This window comes from Lithobates pipiens, unplaced genomic scaffold (genome assembly GCF_037356315.1).
Source record: "Lithobates pipiens isolate NorthernLeopardFrog02 unplaced genomic scaffold, aLitPip1_a1.2 Scaffold_8, whole genome shotgun sequence".
Taxonomy (NCBI): Eukaryota; Metazoa; Chordata; class Amphibia; order Anura; family Ranidae; genus Lithobates; species Lithobates pipiens.
Window position 1 is genome coordinate 269,875,128 of NW_027507903.1, and position 21,938 is coordinate 269,897,065.

Here is a 21,938-nt window from a genome sequence, read left to right on the forward strand (position 1 = left end):
GTCCACCCACTACAGGCTGCCTGTAGAGGACAACCGGAGGGGGGCGGAGAGCAGACCAGTCACCCTGCACAAGCAAAGAGCAGTAGTGACCGGTCTTCATTACAGGAAGCTTCTGCACAGAGGAAAAGGTTCATAATGATTACCGCACAGATCTGGGAGAGGTACACAAAGTAACACCAGAAAAGTAAGAAAACACAAGCCTCTTGTATCAAGAAAATATTTGATTATCCTGTAATTCAGCTTTAATTTTCTATGGCAGAAGTAAAATATGTTATTTCACTACTGATTACAAAGTATCAGTAGAAGAAAAAAATACCAGATGACAGCAGTACATATAATATATAATTGTCAGAGTAGAATTCAGAAGTTTTAGATGGGCTGTGCCCTCCTACATGTTTCAGACAAAATTACTTTTGTCTCATCAAATCCAATTAAAACTGCCCCTTATGTGCTCGTCCATGTGTAAAAACTGCCACCAAACATTCATACACAGGGGTACTCACTAGCAACCTATGACTGCACATATACACACACAGGTTGGTCATTTAGGGTAAGGCTACTTAAGCCTCTACCACTTTCCTCTTGTTGTGACTCTCCTTCTTACATTGTTTCCCAGAGATGTCAGCTGCAGCTTCTCTTTCAACTGCTGAGGGGCCTTTTCCTGCAGCATTTCTTATTTCATTCACCATTGCCACTTTCCATGTGGAACACTTCACAGATGAACAAATATGTACTATAAAAAGTTACCACTTAACATGTTTCATCCTATGCAGACTCGTAGTAGCTCCTGATAAAGCCTGTACAGGACAAAACATGTTGGTCATTTACAAGTTGCAAATGTTTATATGACCTATTCATAAATGATTTTGCATAGCCCAACTTTCATTCATTTGTGAATTGCTAAAAATACACCATTGTGGAGATGGACACAAGAAGGCTACAAGCAAGGACCCACTGTTATGTGAAAGAAGCGTTGACATCTCTGGGAGGCTATACAATATAGGGTTTCTGTGGGAAGTGATAGAATGCAAGGCCAAGAAGTGGGTTAAGGAGTCTTACCTGCATGTGGTCACATAAACTCATTAGTGATTCTGACAACAGCTTTTAACAAATGGCTGCATCCACTGTTTTGTAACGGATTGATTTCAAAGGTCTGCATTCAATTTGAATAATATAGTAAAACATTTTACACAAGCTTTCAGGCATAAAGAACCACTTACGGCAAACATTGGGTGATCTCCAGTGGACAGCTACACCTTGTTGACAGCATTTGTGAGCATACGCTGCTATGCTGGTACAAAGACATTCACAATCTCCTCCAAGGTTGCAGTTACAGGTATCTGTATGGCAATTCTTCACAAATGATGTCACATCAATCTGTAACAAAGTGGAATGTAAAAATATATTGAAATTTCATCTGCACAGTGAATGATTTATGAATTGCTTTTTATATTTCAGAATTCTAGTTGTTTTAAAAGTAGTATATTACATATGGAACACTGTAGCTATGCAGTATGAGCTGTGCATACTAACCACTAGTGATGGCCGAACGGTTCGCCCGGCGGTCGTTTCGCGGCGAATTTCCGACATTCGCGGTCCGCACGTTCGAACGCCTTTTTCCGTCGTTCGCCGCGGCGGACTTACGTGTTTAATGTATACAAGAACTTTAACCTTTGGTGACACGTTTATCATGTGATACAGGACAGCCAATTGAGACATGACAGCACATGGACACTTGTACATTCCCCCTAACCTATAAATACACCCGATCCGGTGGCCATTTTACATTCTTTCTTCTGTTAAGATAGGGACAGGTTCCTGTGTGGAGTAGGGAGAGATAAACCACTAGCTATTTGGTACACAAAAGTTCTTTTCAGGACTGGTATAGGTGTTAGGTGTTGATAGGTTTGCTGTGCTGCTGATTCTTGCAGCAGCCTGAGTGTCTTTTGTTAGTTTAGAGAAAGGGAAAGGACGGTGTATGCTACAGGGACAGCCAGATTAGTCTTTCATCATCATCATCATCATCATCATCATTAGCTGTTACTATCAAGGTCCACAAAAGAGCTGTTCCAGTAACCACTAATCGTTCTCTTTTTTTGCCAATTTGTATAGGGACAGGAAGGAAGCAGTGTTGTCAGGCAGTGAGGGTAATTTTAAAGACTTGCTGTTATTATTAGTTCCACAAAGGTTCTTTTCAGGACTGGTATCAGTGGTACAGTAATAGGCTTGTACATGTATAATATTCTTTCTTCCAAATATAGAAAGGATATTATACTTGACTGCTGCCCTTCTGCTGCAGTCTGCTAAACATTCACAACTCACTTGTTCCACAAAAGTTCTTATAAGGACTGGTAACTTGGTATAGGGTGCTACGGTACATAGGCTTGAGTGCGGTACAGTCTGCTGTTCTGTAAGGACCGCTATCGGTCCACAATAGATAGGGTTGACGTGCACCACTGCTGACCGCTGCCCTATACTGCAGCAGTCCTTCAGCGGTATAGGGACTGACGTACAGTCTGCTAATCACTAACACACAACCTGCTTGTTCCACAAAAGTTCTTATAAGGACTGGTAACTTGGTATAGGGTGCTACGGTACATAGGCTTGAGTGCGGTACAGTCTGCTGTTCTGTAAGGACCGCTATCGGTCCACAATAGATAGGGTTGACGTGCACCACTGCTGACCGCTGCCCTATACTGCAGCAGTCCTTCAGCGGTATAGGGACTGACGTACAGTCTGCTAAACACTAATACACAACCTGCTTGGTCCACAAAAGTTCTTATAAGGACTGGTAACTTGGTATAGGGTGCTACGGTACATAGGCTTGAGTGCGGTACAGTCTGCTGTTCTGTAAGGACCGCTATCGGTCCACAATAGATAGGGTTGACGTGCACCACTGCTGACCGCTGCCCTATACTGCAGCAGTCCTTCAGCGGTATAGGGACTGACGTACAGTCTGCTAAACACTAATACACAACCTGCTTGGTCCACAAAAGTTCTTATAAGGACTGGTAACTTGGTATAGGGTGCTACGGTACATAGGCTTGAGTGCGGTACAGTCTGCTGTTCTGTAAGGACCGCTATCGGTCCACAATAGATAGGGTTGACGTGCACCACTGCTGACCGCTCACCTATACTGCAGCAGTCCTTCAGCGGTATAGGGACTGACGTACAGTCTGCTAATCACTAACACACAACCTGCTTGTTCCACAAAAGTTCTTATAAGGACTGGTAACTTGGTATAGGGTGCTACGGTACATAGGCTTGAGTGCGGTACAGTCTGCTGTTCTGTAAGGACCGCTATCGGTCCACAATAGATAGGGTTGACGTGCACCACTGCTGACCGCTGCCCTATACTGCAGCAGTCCTTCAGCGGTATAGGGACTGACGTACAGTCTGCTAATCACTAACACACAACCTGCTTGTTCCACAAAAGTTCTTATAAGGACTGGTAACTTGGTATAGGGTGCTACGGTACATAGGCTTGAGTGCGGTACAGTCTGCTGTTCTGTAAGGACCGCTATCGGTCCACAATAGATAGGGTTGACGTGCACCACTGCTGACCGCTGCCCTATACTGCAGCAGTCCTTCAGCGGTATAGGGACTGACGTACAGTCTGCTAAACACTAATACACAACCTGCTTGGTCCACAAAAGTTCTTATAAGGACTGGTAACTTGGTATAGGGTGCTACGGTACATAGGCTTGAGTGCGGTACAGTCTGCTGTTCTGTAAGGACCGCTATCGGTCCACAATAGATAGGGTTGACGTGCACCACTGCTGACCGCTCACCTATACTGCAGCAGTCCTTCAGCGGTATAGGGACTGACGTACAGTCTGCTAATCACTAACACACAACCTGCTTGTTCCACAAAAGTTCTTATAAGGACTGGTAACTTGGTATAGGGTGCTACGGTACATAGGCTTGAGTGCGGTACAGTCTGCTGTTCTGTAAGGACCGCTATCGGTCCACAATAGATAGGGTTGACGTGCACCACTGCTGACCGCTGCCCTATACTGCAGCAGTCCTTCAGCGGTATAGGGACTGACGTACAGTCTGCTAATCACTAACACACAACCTGCTTGTTCCACAAAAGTTCTTATAAGGACTGGTAACTTGGTATAGGGTGCTACGGTACATAGGCTTGAGTGCGGTACAGTCTGCTGTTCTGTAAGGACCGCTATCGGTCCACAATAGATAGGGTTGACGTGCACCACTGCTGACCGCTGCCCTATACTGCAGCAGTCCTTCAGCGGTATAGGGACTGACGTACAGTCTGCTAAACACTAATACACAACCTGCTTGGTCCACAAAAGTTCTTATAAGGACTGGTAACTTGGTATAGGGTGCTACGGTACATAGGCTTGAGTGCGGTACAGTCTGCTGTTCTGTAAGGACCGCTATCGGTCCACAATAGATAGGGTTGACGTGCACCACTGCTGACCGCTCACCTATACTGCAGCAGTCCTTCAGCGGTATAGGGACTGACGTACAGTCTGCTAATCACTAACACACAACCTGCTTGTTCCACAAAAGTTCTTATAAGGACTGGTAACTTGGTATAGGGTGCTACGGTACATAGGCTTGAGTGCGGTACAGTCTGCTGTTCTGTAAGGACCGCTATCGGTCCACAATAGATAGGGTTGACGTGCACCACTGCTGACCGCTCACCTATACTGCAGCAGTCCTTCAGCGGTATAGGGACTGACGTACAGTCTGCTAATCACTAACACACAACCTGCTTGTTCCACAAAAGTTCTTATAAGGACTGGTAACTTGGTATAGGGTGCTACGGTACATAGGCTTGAGTGCGGTACAGTCTGCTGTTCTGTAAGGACCGCTATCGGTCCACAATAGATAGGGTTGACGTGCACCACTGCTGACCGCTGCCCTATACTGCAGCAGTCCTTCAGCGGTATAGGGACTGACGTACAGTCTGCTAAACACTAATACACAACCTGCTTGGTCCACAAAAGTTCTTATAAGGACTGGTAACTTGGTATAGGGTGCTACGGTACATAGGCTTGAGTGCGGTACAGTCTGCTGTTCTGTAAGGACCGCTATCGGTCCACAATAGATAGGGTTGACGTGCACCACTGCTGACCGCTGCCCTATACTGCAGCAGTCCTTCAGCGGTATAGGGACTGACGTACAGTCTGCTAAACACTAATACACAACCTGCTTGGTCCACAAAAGTTCTTATAAGGACTGGTAACTTGGTATAGGGTGCTACGGTACATAGGCTTGAGTGCGGTACAGTCTGCTGTTCTGTAAGGACCGCTATAGGTCCACAATAGATAGGGTTGACGTGCACCACTGCTGACCGCTCACCTATACTGCAGCAGTCCTTCAGCGGTATAGGGACTAAGAGTTTTGTCACAGGGTCATTTAAAAAATGACATGCAGAGGAAGAGGCAGGCCCTTCCGCAGGGGTGGTAGGGGTAGGGCAGGAGCAACAGGCTTGAGCCAAAGTGGGAAGTTGCAGAAGGTGCGTTCAATTACTTTAAAGGATGCACCAGACTTGGTTGAGTGGCTCGCTCAGCCTTACTCTTCTGCACCCTCCTCATCCTCTCGATCTGCACCCTCTTCTTCACTCTCTGCTATGTGCACCCCCAAAGACACTACCACCAACAACACGACCACCACCACCACCACCACATACCTTCCGCTTGAGTCACTGGAATTATTTTCCGATCCATATCAAGAGGACATTTCTGATGCGCAGCCACTCTTGGTATTGGATCAGGAAGAGGAGGTAGCAACAAGCGCTACTCAGCAGTCTGACGCCAGTACCCAGATCAGCCCAAGGAGGAGGTTGGTCCCCGGTGTTGCTGCCTACTCTACTTATAGCGGTGGGGAAGGTGACGTTGATGATGACGTGTCTAGTGATGTCACGTGGGTGCCCACAAGAGAGGAAGAGGAGGGGAGTTCAGAGGGAGATATGGACCAGCAGATAGGGAGGAGAAGCAGCAATGACTTACATTGCACAGCAGGGACAAAGCAGACTGCAAATGTATCAGGAGCGAGTCATCGACCATGTACGGTCACATCTGGCGCTCCCAGGACACCGGCACATGGCTCCGCAGTGTGGGCTTTTTTTAACGTGTCCGCTGCTGACAATAGCGTTGCCATCTGCAATCTTTGCAGTCAACGCGTTAGTCGCGGTAAGCCCAATACTCACCTAGGGACGACCGCCTTAAGAAGGCACATGAGCAGCCATCACCGAGCCCAGTGGGAGCAACGGAACACACAAAGCCACACTGCAGGCTCTCACCGTCCAGCCTCGTCTTCTACTTCTCCTTCTCCTCTCTCCTCACAATTGTCCTCCACTCCACCTTCCATCACGCCAAGCTCACATTTTTCTGCAAAAAGGCAGGCTTCCGTGGGCCTAATGTTTGAGCGTAAAAAAATGATGACGCCGGATAACCCTCTTGCCCAACGGTTGGCGGCTGGCTTGTCAGAACTCATAGCCCGCCAACTACTGCCATATAAACTGGTGGACTCGGAGGCCTTTCGCAAATTTGTGGCCATTGGAACACCACAATGGAAGGTCCCAGGAAGGAAGTATTTCTCAGAGAAGGGCATCCCAGAGCTATATGGCCATGTTCAGCGGCAAGTGAATGTATCTCTGGCACACAGTGTCGGTGCCAAGATACATCTGACCACAGACACGTGGTCTAGCAAACACGGGCAGGGAAGGTATATCAGTTTTACTGCCCACTGGGTGAACCTTCTGACGGCCGTCAAGCATGTAACCCGTGGCACCCGTGTAGATTTGGTTTTACCGCCACGGATTGCATGCAGGCCTGACTCTTCTTCTCCTCCTCCTACTCCATCCTCCTCCCTCTCCTCCTCAGCTGCCTCCTCCTTTTCCGCTGCTAGCGTCTCTTCCACTGCACCGCCCAAGCTCCCCAGAACCTATTCCACATGCCAGGTGAGACGTTGCCATGCCGTGCTGCGTCTGTTGTGCCTGGAAGCAAAGAGCCACACTGGCCCGGCACTCCTTTCAGCTTTGCGTTCACAGGCAGATGAGTGGCTAACACCGCTCAATTTGACAGTTGGTAAAGTGGTGTGTGACAACGGTGCCAATCTGCTTAGCGCATTGAAACAGGGCAAAATCACGCACGTGCCGTGCATGGCACACGTCTTAAACTTGGTCGTGCAGCGATTCCTTGTCAAATACCCTGGGGTCCAGGACATCTTGCGGCAGGCAAGGAAAATCTCGGCCCATTTCAGAAGATCTTACACGGCCATGGCTCGCCTTGCTGACATTCAGCGGCGACACCATCTGCCGGTCAGACGTCTTATTTGCGATTGCCCGACGCGATGGAACTCAACCTTCTATATGCTTGATAGGCTGCTCCAGCAGAAACGTGCAGTTAACGTCTACCTGTATGAACTCTGCGAAAGAAACGGTTCTGGGGAGCTGGGTTTTTTTTCACCGCGCCAGTGGCTGCTCATGCGCGACACATGCAGACTTCTGCGGCCATTTGAGGAGATCACCAAACTGGTCAGTCGCAGCCATGGCGCCATCAGTGACATGGTACCTTATGCCTTCTTTCTGGAGCGTGCATTGCGTCGTGTCATTGATCAGGCTGTGGAGGAGCAGGAGCGGGAAGATGAGGAAGTCGCAATGCTGGATGAATTCCCAGGGGGGGCTACTCTATCTGAGACAAGTCAACAACAGGAGTCTGATGAGGAGTCAGAGGAGGATGGTGCCGGGGCGGATGAGCAGGAGCAAGAAGAGCATGCTTTAAACCTTTCTGGGATCCCTGTTGTGCGAGGATGGGGAGAGGAGAATGAAGAGGACGACATTATCCTGGATGATGAGCAGGAGCCAGGCCACCACACCGCTTCCACTTTAGTGCAAATGGGGGCCTTCATGCTCCAGTGTTTTAATAGGGACCCCCGTATAAAAAGCATGAGGGTCAAGGACCAGTACTGGGTGGCAACGTACTTAGACCCCCGGTACAAACACAAAATGGCGGAAATGTTACCGCCGTCGCAGAGGGCTGTCAGAATGCAGCACTTCCAGGCCTTGCTTCGAGAAATGCTGCATTCTGCTTTTGCGTGCGCTGGCAGAGGAGCAATTCCCACTCCCAGAGAAGGATTTGCGGGTACCAATCCAACAGCGCCTGCAAGAAGAGGCCGGTTTGAAGATGTGTTGGTGACTTCGGATATGAGGTCATTCTTTCAGCCGACCCATCGACAGGTGTCATCCGGATCCAGCATCAGGGAACGCCTAGACCGTCAGGTGTCCGACTACATTGGGTTAACGGCCGATGTGGACGCTCTGAGGAGTGATGAACCCCTAGACTACTGGGTGGGCAGGCTTGACCTCTGGCCAGAGCTTGCCCAATTTGCAATCGAACTGTTGGCTTGCCCCTCATCCAGTGTCCTGTCCGAAAGGACGTTCAGCGCAGCAGGGGGGATTGTGACCGATAAGCGTACTCGCCTAGCTCACCACAGTGTTAACTACCTCACATTTCTAAAAATGAATGAGGCATGGATCTCGGAGGAATTCAACACATGTGATCAGTAGACCATGTATATGTCTATAAACAATTTTTGGAATCAAGCACACAGACCTTCTTAATTCATTTGGCTCACTTCCCTGACCCAAAAAAGCACACCGTACTATATGCCCCTACCCTCCTCTTTGAAGAGGTTGAGCGGTGTCATATTTCTACTGGGGCTGCTTATTATGAGGGGTTCCCACCATCCCTGTGCTGTGCTGACTTCCTCCTGGGTGTTCTTATTATGAGGGGCTCCCACCATCCCTGTGCTGTGCTGACTTCCTCCTGGGGGTTCTTATTATGAGGGGATCACACCATCCCTGTGCTGTGCTGACTTCCTCCTGGGGCTGCTTACGGTGCTGCTGTCAGCGCTGTATGTCACGGAGCTGCTGTCAGCGCTGTATGTCACGGAGCTGCTGTCAGCGCTGTATGTCACGGAGCTGCTGTCAGCGCTGTATGTCACGGAGCTGCTGTCAGCGCTGTATGTCACGGAGCTGCTGTCAGCGCTGTATGTCACGGAGCTGCTGTCAGCGCTGTATGTCACGGAGCTGCTGTCAGCGCTGTATGTCACGGAGCTGCTGTCAGCGCTGTATGTCACGGAGCTGCTGTCAGCGCTGTATGTCACGGAGCTGCTGTCAGCGCTGTATGTCACGGAGCTGCTGTCAGCGCTGTATGTCACGGTGCTGCTGTCAGCGCTGTATGTCACGGAGCTGCTGTCAGCGCTGTATGTCACGGAGCTGCTGTCAGTGCTGTATGTCACGGAGCTGCTGTCAGCGCTGTATGTCACGGAGCTGCTGTCAGCGCTGTATGTCACGGAGCTGCTGTCAGCGCTGTATGTCACGGTGCTGCTGTCAGCGCTGTATGTCACGGAGCTGCTGTCAGCGCTGTATGTCACGGAGCTGCTGTCAGCGCTGTATGTCACGGAGCTGCTGTCAGCGCTGTATGTCACGGAGCTGCTGTCAGCGCTGTATGTCACGGAGCTGCTGTCAGCGCTGTATGTCACGGTGCTGATGTCAGTGCTCTGTATTACGGTGCTGCTGTCAGTGCTCTGTATCTCCTGCACCCTCTTGTTTGCCTACCCTGGTCCCTGACCTTCCCTCTCCTCCATTGCCTTCATTAGCTCCATAGTCCTGAATTGTCAGAACAATTTCCCAAATAAAAAAAAAATGCTTGTAGTTATCGATCCCAAATTCACCTCATACATGTATTATGCTATTGTCCAGGTGGTGGGACTACGTGCTACCCCCTAATAATTACCCCGTGGCCGCAAATTCGACCTAAAGGTTTGCGAAATTCGCCTCCCATTGAAGTCAATGGAGCCCGCGGCGAACGGTCGTTTTCGCGAACGTTTGTGTCCGTTCGCGTTTCGCGTTCGCGAAACGTCCCGTCGGAAGTTCGTCCATCACTACTAACCACAGAATAGTTAGTTTAATATTAATTTCAAAAAGAGCTATGAAATGAATATCAATTATTATAATGCCATCTAGTGTTTATCTTACAGTGTTGCAATGTTTCCATAGAAAGACACTGATTTAGCAAAAGTATATTGTGGTGAGTATATTTGTGTGACTTAATAATCTCATGCCCATGATTATATTTTTCTGTACATTTATAAAATGAATAAAAAATTATTTCCATTCTGAAGCTCAAAATTCTATTTGTTATTTTATGAGAAACCCATAGGAGTAAAATCCATACTGTATGTGTTGGGTATGATGACATTAAAGGACACCTATCAGATGGAAAAATTACACATGTTTAAGGTGCGTATTTTAAAGTACAGAGTCCAAGGCTGTTATCTTTCTTCAGGCTTTACTGCTTGGTGTGACATTAACCTGGAAACATTTTTAGATCTGGTGACCCAACTCACCTAGTCACAGACCATTTTAAAAAGCATTATCCATTTTTTTAAATAAAGTGTTAGTGTGGAAATAAGGACCCGGGTGGTGAGCTTAGATATTTTGTCCAAAATGCTAATACCTCGGGATTTTTTGTGTTTTGGTCTTTTGGGGATTAAGTGATGCGTATAAAATACTCCCTCCCCTCCCCACCTATAAATGGTATAGGCAATACTGGTTTGCAAGCATGCTCCTTCCACGACTAAATTGCTTGTTTTTCGTATTTGGTATGTTCCTTTTACCAATCAAGGGGTTACCTGGTGTGACCTGGGACTGTGCACAGGTAACCCATAGAAAGCATCCTTTTTTGTACTTACCAAGCCTGCACCTTAAAAAGCAAGCCAGCAACAGCAGTCCTCCAATCTCTCAATTTTAAATGTCAAACAAAAAGTAGATGCTTCTTGGTACACACTATACATTTGGTGAAATTGAAAACTGGAGCGGAACTTGGAGCAACCAATAAGATACTGGATGCCATTGTTAAAAATAGGCCAAATATTGGAAGACATAATAAACATCAAATGAAACAGTGAAAAAAACATTGGATATGTTGCTAGATCAATAAATAAGATAAAGCAAAATATGTATTTCAGTTATAAGATTGCAAGTTCTAGGGACAACTAATCACATCCTATTTAAACCAAGCACAAATTCCAAAAGAATGCCCTGTTAGAGCTATTAATTATGAAGGATCCAAGTCTGATCTCAGATGTGGAGATACGCGATAACTTTGGATCTAGCTATCATAGGATGATTGCATTTACCACAAATCACAGGAAAATGAGTAGTACAAAAATACTACATTTCAAACGAGCCAATTTTCCTGAACTACGGACCAAGCGCATGGAATCATTGAACACAGAAGAGAAATGGGAATGCTTTCTGGGCATATTAAACAAAGGTATCAAACAGTGCATTCCACTGAGCAATAAATATAGAAGAGTGAAAATTACACCTGGGTGGGTAAACCATAATGTGAGTAGCCTCATCAAGGAGAAAAGTATGGCCTTTAAAAAATATAAAGGAAGTGGGTCACCACCTGCATTCCTGCACTACAAGGAATGCAATAAGAAATGTACAATATACAAACTACAATAATATGATCACAATGTCCCATGTATGAGTTTTTAACTTTTATGTACAACAAAGAAGATTTATTTTAACCGAATTGTATTTGTATACATCAATGACAACCTCACATGTAATAAAGTACAGCTGTCCCATTGGAGTATCTCCTTTTGGAATTTGTACTATGTATTAGACATGTGCATTCATTATCATACGAATGCATTTTCGTCCCAATTTCGGGGATTTTTGTGTTAGTTTTAACAAAACAATAATGAACGAGCAGAATCCGAAATCCGAAATAAAAAAATGCTTTATTTTCATATCCATTATATTTTCGTATTGTTGCGACAACAGTTAGATATAGATAGATAGAAGATTCGATATGACGGTGTCAATAGCGATCTGTGTCTCTCAAACATGCGGTCGAATGTGTCTAAACTAACACTATTAGTCCAAGATTATTCGACATAGAGAGAAAAGATTCAACATGATAGAGTTAATAGTAAAAGAGTTGTCAGTAGTCGCTGCTGGAATGGGTGGGGGAAGTAAAATGATGATGATGATGATGATGATAAATGTTATTGGCTGATTGTAACCAAAGAGGAGGAGCAGTAAAATAGCTAGAACTTAAGTACACACGTACATGCCAACTTACTTTCACTTTTGCTAGCAGAGAGAGACACACACACTGAATCATTTCAGACAGTGATTCTTAGCTGGTCCATTTGTTTGTTAAGAGAGCACCTGAATTATTAAGCAATAAGCACAGCAGCAGAACAGATAGTGAAGCAAGCTATAGTTCAACTTAGCTTTTTTATTTCATCTGCTATTAATCTGCTATTGTGTTGAACTTGATACTGATACTAGTGTTGTTAGTGTTGTGATAGTCTCAGAGGCTGTCCGTGTTTTTGGGGGGGATTTATTCATTATTATAGATCCTATATAATCGATTCTATATAGATTCTATATACCCTAATTTGTTAACTGCATGCAGTTAGTTTTGCCAACTCTGGCATATTTGTTGTTTTTGTTCTATTTCTTGTGATCTTTTTTTTCATTTGATTTTACATCGTCACCTGCTTGCAGGTCTGATCACTATTACCAGTCCATTTTCTGTTAGAACTAAATATACAGCAATATACCGTTCTAAAAGTGAAGGCAGGTCGAGGCCGTGGTCATGGTCACAATCGTGGTGGATGCCCTGTTAAAAAAAATGGCAAGGTCTCTGCTACTAGCTCTTCATTAGGTACTGCTGACACTTCTGTCGCCACAAACATGTCGTCCACAACTGTGAGTGTCACCACCACTGACACCAGCAAAGCTAGTTCCACCACCAGTTCTATTAGTTTTCCTGTCAGACCACCAACATCTGCTGCCGCTTCCACTGCCAGTGCAGCTCCTTCTACTTCTACAGGTGTCCTGGCTTCTTATTTTCATGGCATAATCAAGAAAACTAGTATTAAACAAGTGGAGTTGCCTTTACACTCACCACCACCAATGACACTGCCAATGCCACTGCCAGCCTCCCAAAGAAGCAATTGAGGGAGACAAAGATATAGAGTGAGACTTTTTTTGTTGCCCCAAGAGAAAAGTTCTACTGAGGTAGACGACGCTATGCAACAAGTTTTAGCAATAACTGGTTTTGGTGGTGATGAAGATTTTGAATGTGATGCTCCTTTTTCCCCAACTACTGCAGACATATTATACACAGTTACCCCACAAGAGGGATATTCTGTGAGGAGTAAGACAGGTAGCAGTTAACTTTTTTTCATCTGCTGCTAACTCCCCTTCTCCCTCTGTTATTATGGAGGAAGAATCCTGTGATGATAACACCAACCTCCCCAGCGCCCCTGCCAATAGCATAAGTTCACCAAGTGGAACTGTAGTGGCAACTGCTTCCACCACTGGTGTGCTACCTGCTGCAGCTACACCAGCCCTAAATACTAGAGATAAACAGGGTCAAGGAGCTGCATTGTGCCGCATCAATGCTTGTAAATACTTTCACAGATTGGAAGGCGAGCTCTTTGGAAAGTGCAAATTGTGTGGGAAGCAAGTGAGTAGGGGGAAAAAGTTGGGACATTTAACCAATACTGGTATGAACCTACACCTTAAAAATTACCACCACTCTACTTTACTGCATGCAGAGGCAGAAAAAAGAGGTGGTAGTAAAGGAAGCAGCATTGCTACGGACTCTGACTACCGGTGGTACCTCCTCAACCATACCACTTACTCAGAGCACAGCCAATAGAGACAGTTCAAGTAAGACAAATCGTCCACGTGCAGTAATTCCACTGCAGACCCAATCAGGCTCTTCATCCTCCCAAGGACATCATCAAGTTACCCTAGACAGCTTTTTGGCTTTAGTTCAAAGGGCATGTCAAAACAGCAGGCCAACAAGATCACCCGCCTCATTGGTCAATTCATTGCTGTTGGAGGAGCCTCTTTTCGCATTATTAAAGGGGAGCCATTTAAACAGTTCATGCATGCTCTTACTCCACAATATGTTGTTCCTGCACAAACTACTTTCAGCAGAAAGTTTTTTCCAGCACTATACCATTCATGCATTGCAATATTGAAGGAAAAAATGGCCAAAGCAGAGGGTCAGACAATTCATTTGGCCACTAATTTGTGGACAGCTCCCAGTGGTCAACACGTTTTCCTGTCTTTGACTGTACACTGGTGGCAGGCCACTGTGTCTGTTGGTGGTGGCACTAGTGTAAGAGGTCAAACTTCATCAGGAAGCAGGTGGGCAGTGCAAGACCAGCAGGGTTATCAAGCTTTCCTGCCCCACACAGAAATCCGTGATGATAAACACAGTTCTGCCAACATATTGCGGGCAATTAGATCGATGTTGGCCAATTAGTTTGGGGAGCGGGCAGTCACCAATGTTTCTGTTGGGTTCATAGTGACAGACGGAGGTTCAAACATGGTGAAAGCAATCCAAGATGGATTTTTTGACGGTGTACGCAGTACGGCACAGTGGAGAAAAACACTGGGGGGGGGGGGGGACTTGGTTTTTGGGCATAATATGGGATTTTTAAAATGTAAAAAAATTTAATAATCAGACATGTTACCCTTTTTGTGTCATGCTGATGGCGCTGCATCTCCTCAACTTTTCGGGAGATCTCCTCCTACTTCTCCCACTTCCACTCCGGAGTGGTCTCCATGGAGCGGGTGCCACACAGCTGCATCCAGCAAGGAAGTGTTTCCCTTACAAGGACCTGGGACTCAATGTGAGTCCACAGAAGTTTCAGCTTCCTGCTGGCTGAAGCTTGTGTCCCCCTCCTGTACTTTTTTGATGGTTGTGGTGGTGCTGCTGCTGCCTCCATAGAAGAGCCAGGAACCTCCATGGGGTTAAACTGCCTGGAGCCACCGTTGGATGTTGCCATCGCCAGTGTGAACCAGAACCATTAGGCGTGCAGAGCGAACAGGGAGGAGGTTGTATACTTGAATTTTGACACAACGCAATTCCATTGGCTGTTGGGGTAGACCATTCAACACGAACAGAAACAAACAAGTATCGTATCATACGATAAGATCAAAAATATGTATAATACTGTTCAACATGAAGATTCAACGAAGCAGCTAAAAAACATACAATCGATGCGAGCGGACATTTAGGATGCCAGACATCGCATGTAATTCGCAGCGCACTGCTGTTCACATTACATGCAATGTCTGTGTGGTGCTATATCAGCCATACAGATAGTGTGGCTGATATCGCACTGCATTCGGTCCAAACACGCACAGGACCCAGGATATAAACAGGATTTATATAATAAATTAAAATCTCGTCAGCATCATTATCTGTGTAGTGATCACAATCTAGAATCCAGGTATTTTAAGGAAACGGTCTAAATATCATTTTACATAACTGATCACATAAACAATTCAAAGGGAATATCTGCACAATAATTGGTCAAACACACATTTTGCTTTAAAATCCACACTGGCAGTCCCCAAGCCTGTGAAGAATAATGATTATCTGCCTTTGTTATGTGGTCTTCTTTTAAAATTGTACTTAAATATTTCAACTTACCACATTGCGGCAGGGAGCAAACACATCACTATAGAGAATCGAACACTCTTTCTTTGCATATGGGAATTTGCTCTGATGAACTTCACAAGGCCTCATTGTCTCATTATAACTTTTACACTGAAGAGAAGATTTTACACTGTTAGCTTTAGGTATAACAGAAAATCATTCATACTAGCTTTGGATGATCTTGACCAAACATTATTGTTTTTATTTCATGCAACAGTAGCAAGAAAAATACAAAAGACTCCAAGTTTTTCTCAATGACCATACCACAGCTAATGTACATCCAGCTTTAAGTAGAACCAGTCTCTTTTCTGACAATTTTGTTTATATGTAAAAATCTGTATTTTTTTGCTAGAAAACCACTTCGAATTCCCAAACATTATATATTTTTTTTTAATGCAGAGGTCCTAGAGAATAAATCGGTGGAGGTTGCAATTTTTTATGTCACATTTACGCAGCAGTTTTTATAATTATAATGCAAAAAACACAATATAATACCCAATAGTTTGGTAAAATATAAAAGATGTTGTTAATGGAGTAAATAGGTATCAAATATGTCATGCTTTAAAATTGCGTGCGCTCATGCAACAGCGACAAACAATGTAAATTTTACTATCCATAAGCAATGCTTTAAAAGCCTTTACAGGTTACCACTTTAAATTTACACAGGAAGACTGGTGCTAGAATTACTACCCATGATCCGATGTTTGCGGTGATACCTCACATGTGTGGGATATTTGCTGTTTGCGTGCATGCAGGATAGATGCCTGTGTTCGCCTGTGTGGGCGAGCACAGGGGGACGGGGGCACTTTAAAAAATTATTTTTTCTTACATTGTCGTTTCACATTTTTTTAAATCACTATTATTGTTATCACAGGGAATATAGATACCACCTTGTGATAGCAATAGGCAGTGACAGGTACTCTTTATGGAGAGATCTGGGATTTAAAGGACCCCAGATCCCTCTACTGCCCTTAAAAGTATTTGATCATACCAAGATCAGTGTGATCCAATGCTTTTTATTTTTAAAAATGGCACTGATCACATCCAGGTAAATTGGAAGAGATGTATGCTGATCACTTCCGGATTCCCATATCATAGAGGCAAACAGAGCTGATTCAGTCCCTGTTTGCCTCTATGATCAGCTGGTGGAAGTGCTGGCTGGTCGATCAGGACTCCCAGTGGGACGGGAGATCTTGGTAAAGCCGTGGGAGGTGGCAGGAGGAAAATAATAACAGAAATAATAACATGCAGGATATGAAAACATACAGATCCAGATTAAAATACAAGAAAATGTAATGAGAACATTTGGGTACAAAATCAGAAAATTCACAGACAATCATTTCATACCTGGCCAATGGTCCAGCTGTCTCCAAATACCTGTGCGTTCCTCACCTCCATATTATTAGATGTAGTCAAGTCATTGGAGGTGTACTTGTCAAAGTTTCCACACAGACCTGAAAGTTTTCCCTAAGAATACACATTATATGTAGGTTTTAATAAAGTCTTCCTACATTATTTATGACAACACCATTTTTAACTATTTATCTGGCATTAATAGATTAAGCTACTTTTTACTGTGGGCTATGCTTTATCATCCAATAAACTTTTTGAGGCTGTAAAAGATAAGACTTTTAATAATAGAAGACATTTTACTTGTACTAAAAGAGAATAGCGGGTTGACATTCTGCACTCCAAAGCAAAACACAAAGCTAAATTAAAATATATTGTAACCCAAGAGCAAAAGTTCTGTTATATTAAAGTTTACCGGTCCTTAGATGTAGATGCTGCATTTGTATTTGAATTTTTTAGGCTTTTGTTATTTATTTTCTTCTGGTGATCCTACTAGTAACACACTTCCTGTGCTTCACTGTGCTGTATCAATAAAGAAACAAAACTGTCACCCCAGGACTATAGAAAACCCCCTTATTCCTCTTCTCCATAATATAGTGTGATGGGATCCTGAAGTCCTCTGGACTAAATAGGAACTGATAATAGTTAATACAGCTAGAAAGCGCAAAAAAATATTAACGACACAACAAAAAGCTCTTAATGGTTTCAAGGTTTATTTAACAGACCAAAAGGGGCTGTGCTTGAAAACTGACTTTTCTTGACGTAGTCAATGTATCCAGTAAATTGAAAGATACATTGCAAGTGAACATAAAAGTCATTTATCAGAAAGGAATACACCGCAAATAAGCATTTAATATACTTGATTTTTTCTGTGCTTTTACCTGCATTTTTTTAAGTTGGTGTCAGAGTCTCTGTAAAGATTAGAATTAAGAGAAACTCTCTATAAATGACAAGGGCATCTGTAAATTATGCAGTGCATCAGAAACAACATATGCTTTGTGATGTAGAAATGTCACTTGCTATCAGATTTCAAGAGCTTTATCTCTGAAACAAAGCAACCCAACTTTATTAGGAATATTGTGTTGTTTTTTTCTCTCTATTTATTACATGTTAAAGACTGAAAATGCAATTTACATTTTTTTTAGTCGGTTAATTATGAAATAATGCATTTTATTTGTTTTTTTCTTTTGTGCCAGTAGGAGCATGTTTAAGCTTTGATATTTGATCTTGATCTATTGAAAAAATGTAATTAATAGCCCAAGCTGAAATTTACACACACTGATGAACACTGGTGACATCAGATAGCTAAGTTCCAGTTTTTAGTAAAGGTGGCCATAAATGGTTTGAATCAAACCACGTATGGACGGGCTTAATGTACCCAAGTTGATCGATCGATCAACTTGGGTACAACCAGCCTGTTATATTTTTCATGTAATTATTGCTAGCAGCTGTAATAGCCACTAGAATTAATCACTGTGTTCTCCCGGCAAGGATGACTTTTGATGTGTAATGCTAGAAATGTTTTTTTTTTTTTGGGAGGGTGCATATGATCAGCACAGGGCAAACCAGCACTGTGCAGACAGAGGGTCAGGGGTCCTGCTGCCTCATAGGTCAGTCAGAGGAGAATGGAAACTTCTCCTCTTTTAACCGGATATTGATAGAAGTCACAAGACTGCTCTAACCGGGGATGAAAAAGGGTATTTAGCCATTTATATTTACTAAAATAACAGTAATAACAGGAGGCTGAGCAGTAGTTTTACCACCGCCCAGCCACCTGCCCGAATCGTAAAAATAGAGCCAGTCAGGGCTTTACACATGCTGCGGCCGCAATGCCTGGCTTTACAGCCACAGCATTTTTAACGCAAAATGCAGTTTCTGTCAGGTGGCACCGCCTGTCAAACTCACCCATTGATTTCCCACAATGTAAAATACAGCATTTCATAAATAAAAGTAAAAAAAAAAAAAAGGTTTTTGGGAGGCTTCAGTAGTGCCTCCTAAACGCCTGTCTGCTGCTGTTCTGAAAAGCCTTCCATCATGGATCATTTTTAGAGCGTGGTAAGCAGTACCGCAAATGTGAAAGAGGCCTTAAAAAAAGAAAACAAATGCACCCACCACCTCTAAGGATTGAGAAATGGCAATATAATAATTTTTTGCTTTTGGGTTTAATACTGAATTAATACAAATATAAGAAAGTGAAGTGTCAATAAAAAACACCTATCCTCTTTCTCTCAGTGCTCATGGAATACTCAAAGAAAGTAAAAGACCCATTAGCTGCTGTTATCAAGGCACAAGGGAAGAGGTGCCTCTGGGTGTAGATGTAGGACAGGTTTAATAACAATTTATATACACAGGCAATTCACATTTATGAAGTCATCATTAAGCATTTGATTTAAAATCCCAACATGGGTGTGGTCATCAGTTTCGCCAGTCCGTTTCTACTTGCTGGGACGCTCAATGCTCATGTGTTATTAAACCTGTCTTACATCTACACCCAGAGGCACCTCTTCCCTTGTGTCTTTTTCAAAGTATTGGAACATGGTTTCTGTTCCTCCCTGATGGCAGCCCTGAGTGTGGGACCCCTCATCACCATTCCCCTTTGGTCCTTGGACTTTTTAAATATATCATACGACTATGGACTTTTGCTATACTACCATAATTGTGCATAAATCTATATGCGTTTACATCCATCTTTTAATACTATGGGATACCCATTGCTCCAGTTCCCTGCGCCTTTACTTGTATATTGCTGCTATAAAAGCACCTTACATTCACACATTCTCAACAACATATACTGGAGGCAGGACATTACTGGGCAGTCTAAACAGTGCTAATGCTTTAGAGAACAGAATGGAAATGGAATTATGCTATGTGATCATTCCTCTCATTTGGTATCATCGTTGATGAGTTGCGGAACCTGCACCGGTGTTTTAAATCCTGGAGCTTAAGAGGTAGACCTTACCATGATCAGCAGATGGGAGAATGAGATGTGGTATATTCATTTATCTGAAGACTTTCTTTCATTTGAATTCTGGTGAGTTTAATATCCTTATGGGAGCAGTGCTGAATAAGGTGTGGTGACGGGAGGATCGCTTTACAACAATGATTTCCTGGATTATCCGCCATTCTAATTTATCACTCATATTTTCTGGGTTTTAAATCTAAGTACATTGTGGTTGTTCTAAAAAGTTTATACCCAAGGACATTATTGAATTTTATTTAATTTTAGCGCTGCTAATGCAGGCATGTCCTTTGGAAGTTCTAGCATTTATTATAATACTGATCTAATACTGATAAAAAACAAAGCTCTGTTTTTTACATAACTGTGAAATAAATGCTATAGTATAAAAAATATATTTAAAAGCAAGCAACTACAACTACTTACTTTCCACCGAGGTCCAACTTTAACATGGATCGTGGTTTTCTTATCCCACAGTATTGTGATGTCTAATTCTGGAAAGTGCACCACTGTGTAAAACCCAGCCTTCCAATGCTGATATCTAAAAGATCCATTTTGTATTCGAAATTGCTTCTATATTAATAGAAAAATAACAATATTACTGAATATCTTGCATCTCAGTAAAATAACAAATATTTAAAGGAAACATACTAACATTTACTTACTAACCTGTTTTTCTGATGTGTCAGTAAAATAAATGTCAGTGCCACCCACAGAGATGACAAGATTTTTTGAACAAATTATGTCATTATCAAAGCATTTCTTATTCTGAGCAACGATGGAGACATTTGAGTTATCAACACTCTGTGAAAAGGGGGAAAAAACAAGAGCTACTATTGTTAATTATTCATGTGTTCCATTAACAATTTTTTACAGAGAAGTCTACGATAAGAAGGTGCCATTCATGTTCCCTGCAACACTAAATCTTAAGCTGCTCATACACTAGTAAAATTTGGCATCCTGCCACTTTGAATTTTCTCATCACTGTAGATGACAATGAACAATAAAAATTGCACCTTTGCCCAAGTAGACAAAAATCCTTGCACTGGACCTGCTGTTCTGCAAACCTATCTCATAGTCCCAAGCTATGAAACTATAACTACCCTATAAGCTTTGTGATGTCATCGACCCAGCATGCCCCAGTCCCCCCCCTTTCCTGGCCTGCTGGGGATAAAGGCCTGGTATGGATTTTGGAGGGGGGGACCCCACACTGTTTTTGTTTCTTTATTTTAGTGTGGGGTCCCCCTTAAAATCCATACCAGACCCGAAGAGCATGGTAAGGATTGGGGAGGGGACCCCATGCTGTTTTTTTCTGAATTTTCTATTGCCTGCATCCTTTTGTTTACATTTCAGCTCTTGGCAGGGAAGCCTGCAAATCAAAAATAACCAGAAGGTGCTGCAAGGAGGCACAAGCGTTTAAGGTCTGTTCCAGCTAATACAGCTGTGAAGCGTTGTGTGAAAGGTGCAACACACACTAGTGGGGAGAATTCTCTGGAAAGAGTGTATATGAGAAGAGCACGGTTTGGAGCACTTCTACTGAATTGCACCAAGTCACTTTATAGCACAGGTGACACCATCTATATCCTTCTAAGGAGCACTTGATATCATTTGTTATTGGAGGACATTACTAGTCCATAGCACGTGTCCCTTTTACATAGCAGGTTTATTTATTTATTTATTTATTGCTTTGGGATTTGCACATTGAGTATCGGATAGCACATGTCCCTTTAAATAATTACACTAACATTTGGCAGCGCCATTACCACCATATTCCTATATATTTTTTCATATATTTTTTCATAACCAGAACAAAGCTTGCAAACATATTTAATGCCATTTTTTCCCTCCAGTAACAGTTACAGCTGTGTTTTTTGTTGCTTTGCTTGCTAGACATTGAACAGACAAGACAACATTTCAAACACGTCTGACTAAATGAACTGAAAATGACTATCAACTATCAGTATCCAGTAACGGAAAAAAAACCAAAGCATTTGTTAGATGAAAGCACACAACCTAAAATTATGAAAAATGGTTTTCCATCTTCTGTCAAATGACCTTCATTGTTTTGAGATTTTTTTTGTTCAGAAAAAAATCTCACAATTATT

At 43.3% G+C, this 21,938-nt stretch overlaps 1 protein-coding gene across 3 annotated transcripts in view; it reads right to left on the minus strand.

The window, feature by feature from the left end:
- Nucleotides 1-21,938, minus strand: part of OTOGL (otogelin like) — a 253,043-nt gene that overhangs the window by 109,185 nt on the left and 121,920 nt on the right. For all 3 annotated transcript variants that reach the window (XM_077471956.1, XM_077471955.1, XM_077471957.1), the window contains 5 exons: nucleotides 20,503-20,637; nucleotides 20,260-20,406; nucleotides 16,875-16,994; nucleotides 15,522-15,638; nucleotides 1,221-1,377 (listed from right to left, as the gene is read on the minus strand). In XM_077471956.1, coding sequence (XP_077328082.1) covers nucleotides 1,221-1,377; nucleotides 15,522-15,638; nucleotides 16,875-16,994; nucleotides 20,260-20,406; nucleotides 20,503-20,637 — 676 coding nt within the window. The remainder of the gene's footprint in view (nucleotides 1-1,220; nucleotides 1,378-15,521; nucleotides 15,639-16,874; nucleotides 16,995-20,259; nucleotides 20,407-20,502; nucleotides 20,638-21,938) is intronic.